This window comes from Rosa rugosa, chromosome 5 (assembly GCF_958449725.1).
Source record: "Rosa rugosa chromosome 5, drRosRugo1.1, whole genome shotgun sequence".
NCBI lineage: Eukaryota > Viridiplantae > Streptophyta > Magnoliopsida > Rosales > Rosaceae > Rosa > Rosa rugosa.
Genome location: NC_084824.1, coordinates 3,378,982 through 3,382,566, shown reverse-complemented (window position 1 = coordinate 3,382,566; position 3,585 = coordinate 3,378,982). Strand labels below are relative to the sequence as shown.

The following is a 3,585-nucleotide window of genomic DNA, read 5'->3' as shown; positions in this document are numbered from 1 at the left end:
AAGGTTATGAGGATTTTGATTTTTGCTTTCCTATAATACATAAATTATAGAGAAGTTAGAGCGTTGCTCTTAGAGGTCATCTTGATCACAAGCCTTCACCAGTACTTTTCTCCCCCAGAACTTCTTATGTATGGCCATGAGTGTAAGCAATGCAACAAGAAGCAGCAGCAACACACATGCTTATATAAGCTCGAAACAAATACAGGCATAAACCAAAATTTAGAAATCTCTGCAGCCGTTACAAATTAATGCACATCTCACTGTACAAATTAAGTTGTGTTTAATAAATATAAATAAGTAGGAAATATTATATCGATCTAAACAGAAATAACCAAAACTGATCTCAAAGCTTTAAAGTAAGATCAGGTGAAGAAGATGATGAACTTGTACTACTTTTTGGTGGCATGGTCCTTCCTGAATTGATCATTCGTGAATTTTGGGCATATTGATCCACATTGAAATGACCTCGGATTCCCTCACCCACCTGTCGAAAGCTCCCGGGCCAAAACATACCCACATCATCATCTTCCATGAACATTGGCATTGGCGGCATCGGCATCGGCACTCCATAGTAGCCTTGCTGCTGAAACCTTGCTACACCTCTTGTGTCAGGAACAGGTAGCCTCTGGTCTGGCTGTATCAACATGTTTTGGTGCATTGCAGCGTGAGCTTCGATCCCAAGAGACCGGAAGGCAGAAGCAGAAGAACCGTGTAGGGGAAGAGATGCCAAGCTAGTATACCTGTGATCAGGAAACATTCCCATCCGCAATGCACGCTTTGCCATTGTCCTCTCCCTCTTATGAGCATTCTGATGTCCGCCCAATGCTTGAGAGCTAAAGAACTTGCGCTTACAGTAGTTGCACGAGAATACCCTTGGAATTGCTGCTTCTGAATCAGGCGCTGCTTCTATTTCACTGTTAGTCTCCCCTGCCATGCCCTTCAATTCGAGGTCATTGGAGCTAAATTGGAGTGATAAGTCAAGGAACATAGGCCCAGGATTTTGTTCAAGGTTTGTCTGATTTGTGATACAGGAAGAAGTAGTGCTGTCCTTGGAGGGATCAGGGGTTTCGTCTTGCTGAGCTATGTTGTTGGAAGTTACTTGGCTTGTGACTTCTAAATTATCACTCTCAAATTCCAAGTTCAAGTTTGGCACTGTTATCATGTTGAAGTCAAGAGCTTGTTTCCTCTATATGAGTGATCAGGAGAAGAATTGAAAGATTGCACAGCTCAGTCGTCAGTGTACTTGTTCTTCACCTGTGTCTGCATGAATGCAACAATTAGTCATTTTTCTTGACAAAGTCAGAATATTTCTTCTCTTCTAAGGGATGGTAGTAATGGGATGTTGGGTACTTATTTGATTCTAGTGTATCTTAACCAAAAGTTTAGGCATTTCATGCAATCTGTTAGTATAAGTGCAATTGATAGATTATCAACATATGATTGTATTTCTGTTGAATATAGATAATGCAGTGTTTGCCTAGTTCCTGATGTTTTCACACCAGTTGATACTGCCTAAAACTGAGCAATTCAATTAGTGTGTTGTAGTAGCTCATAAAACAATCACATCAACCAAAAGTTCACGACATTAATTGGGGGTGTAACTTTGGGTGATTGTGTGCAAGCCTACATGTAAAAAGGGTTCATGCCTACTGAGAACTTACAGCTGAAGCTCTTGTCATGAAACAAAAGAGAGATTTCTTTTAACAGTTCTCTCATGTGGGGATTATTCTAATACATGAATGTCTAAAAGTAATTAGCTTAATGGTTAGTACCATGTACTGCTCTTCCTTAAAAGATTAGAAAATGGGAAAAAGTATCTCAAAAGAAAAAGAAAAACTCATATACAAGAATATTCCGTACTGCACATCCTTTCAGCATTTCAATCACTGTACACACATAATACAGAATTAAAACCATACTATGGTGAAAGCCGTAACTTTTGATCCCAACAAACTTGTCATGTCAAGATCCAAACACAAAACTTATCCTCTTGGGATGCTTTATGCATCTTTGCCTCAAAGTATGGAAAATCTAAAACAGAATTTGGAAAAAAGAAAAATAAAAAAAACCATGTCTTTGAGACAAGAGGCTAAGATTAATATTTATTGTGAGGAGGAAGTCTCCAGGATCCTCATTTAAAATGGTACAGACAACTTTTCAATTCCAGGAACCATTGTAGTTGCATAATATCGCAATGCTTGTCTATGCTTTAAAAGTTACCTAAAAGACTAGCTAAGCCTGAACAGATTAACAGGACTATTGACTGACTATGCAATCCCTATTGTCCCATACAATTTGTAATGTATATATATCATAACTGCATAATTGCTCCTCTTATACCAAGTTCATAGATAAAGACTTTACTTTGAGATGTGGTTACTAAATTGTCATAAATACCATTACTTTAAACCCTTAAACTGCAGAATACGAAATCAAAGTAGGGGAAGATTTCGACAATTACATCCACAGATAGCATTGAATGATACTTCAACATGAATCAAATGATCTACTTTTAACATTTTGGCACACTACTTTTTGCCTGATCTAGTTTAAAACTTGCTATGAGCAAACTAATCACTTTCAATAGATAATTGGGATTTGTGTTTTAAACTTGTGATAGTCAACAACAAATGGACAGCTACCAGATTCCTGTAACGATCTAATTTTATTTCATCGAATTTAGTACTAAAACTCAGAAGAACCAAAGTAGTACTCAATTACACAACCACAACTCCCCTTGTTGTGCTAAAATGCTAAATCAATGCCTTGTATACATTTTGCTACTCAAATTTAGGCTTAATCTACTTAAAATCAAGCTGAATCAATCAAGTTAATCTCAAGGATGGAGCCTAAACTGAAGGCACAGACAGGCCCTGTTAACACAAAGCAAAAGCAGCAACTGCAGAAAAAGCATAGTCTGTGGTTTATTTGGGGAAGAAAGAAAAGAAAACAAGAAGATCACACACAAAGAAAAACTAACAGAAATTGCCATAAAACTACCTCATAAGAAACAATACTGAGAAGCACACAATGAAGCAAAACTCACCGGCCACGGACAGAGATCAAAAGAAACCTAATCACTCACAAGTCCCATTCCCAACCAAAAGCATATCAATTTATGAACTTTTCAGTGATACCTACAGACCAAGACCCTCCCAAAACAAAGAGAGTACATGGATGTTGAATTGCAGTAATTTCAGACCCAAATACCAAAAACCAACAAAGGAAAGAATTACACAGCAATTAAGAGCAGCAGAAACATAGGTAGGACTGCAGAGAGCCACAGGAAAAAAGCTGGTATATACAAAAACCAATCTACTGTTTTAAGGAGATATAGAGTAGAAAGAGTTCATACATAAATAGCTAGCCTTGAAGTTGCAGACTATGGCTATGGTTTAGGGAAAGTGCTGCTGCAGGTACCACAAGAAAAAGACTAAGAAAGTAGGCAGCTGGGGCTCTCTTTTTCAATCTAGTTTTTACCACAAAAAGAGTGGGTAAAAGGATTTAAAGGTGAAATAAATGAAGATAAGGTGAGGACGACAGAGAGAGACAGAGCAAAAAAAAAGGTCAGCAATTATGGGGGAA

The 3,585-nt window shown here is 37.8% G+C and overlaps 1 protein-coding gene across 3 annotated transcripts; it reads right to left on the bottom strand.

The window, feature by feature from the left end:
- Nucleotides 1-200: 200 nt before the first annotated feature.
- On the bottom strand, nucleotides 201-3,585 carry LOC133709467 (zinc finger protein 4-like). 3 transcript variants are annotated; one of them, XM_062135225.1, is made up of 2 exons: nucleotides 3,356-3,585; nucleotides 201-1,260 (listed from the first exon to the last, which is right to left on the bottom strand). In XM_062135225.1, the coding sequence occupies exon 2, from the start codon at nucleotides 1,160-1,162 to the stop codon at nucleotides 344-346; it is 819 nt and encodes a 272-aa protein (XP_061991209.1). In that variant the 5' UTR covers nucleotides 1,163-1,260; nucleotides 3,356-3,585; the 3' UTR covers nucleotides 201-343. The 3 variants fall into 3 exon arrangements, with proteins under 3 accessions (XP_061991209.1, XP_061991212.1, XP_061991210.1); XM_062135228.1 differs by lacking the exon at nucleotides 3,356-3,585 and adding an exon at nucleotides 3,001-3,349; XM_062135226.1 differs by lacking the exon at nucleotides 3,356-3,585 and adding an exon at nucleotides 3,047-3,349.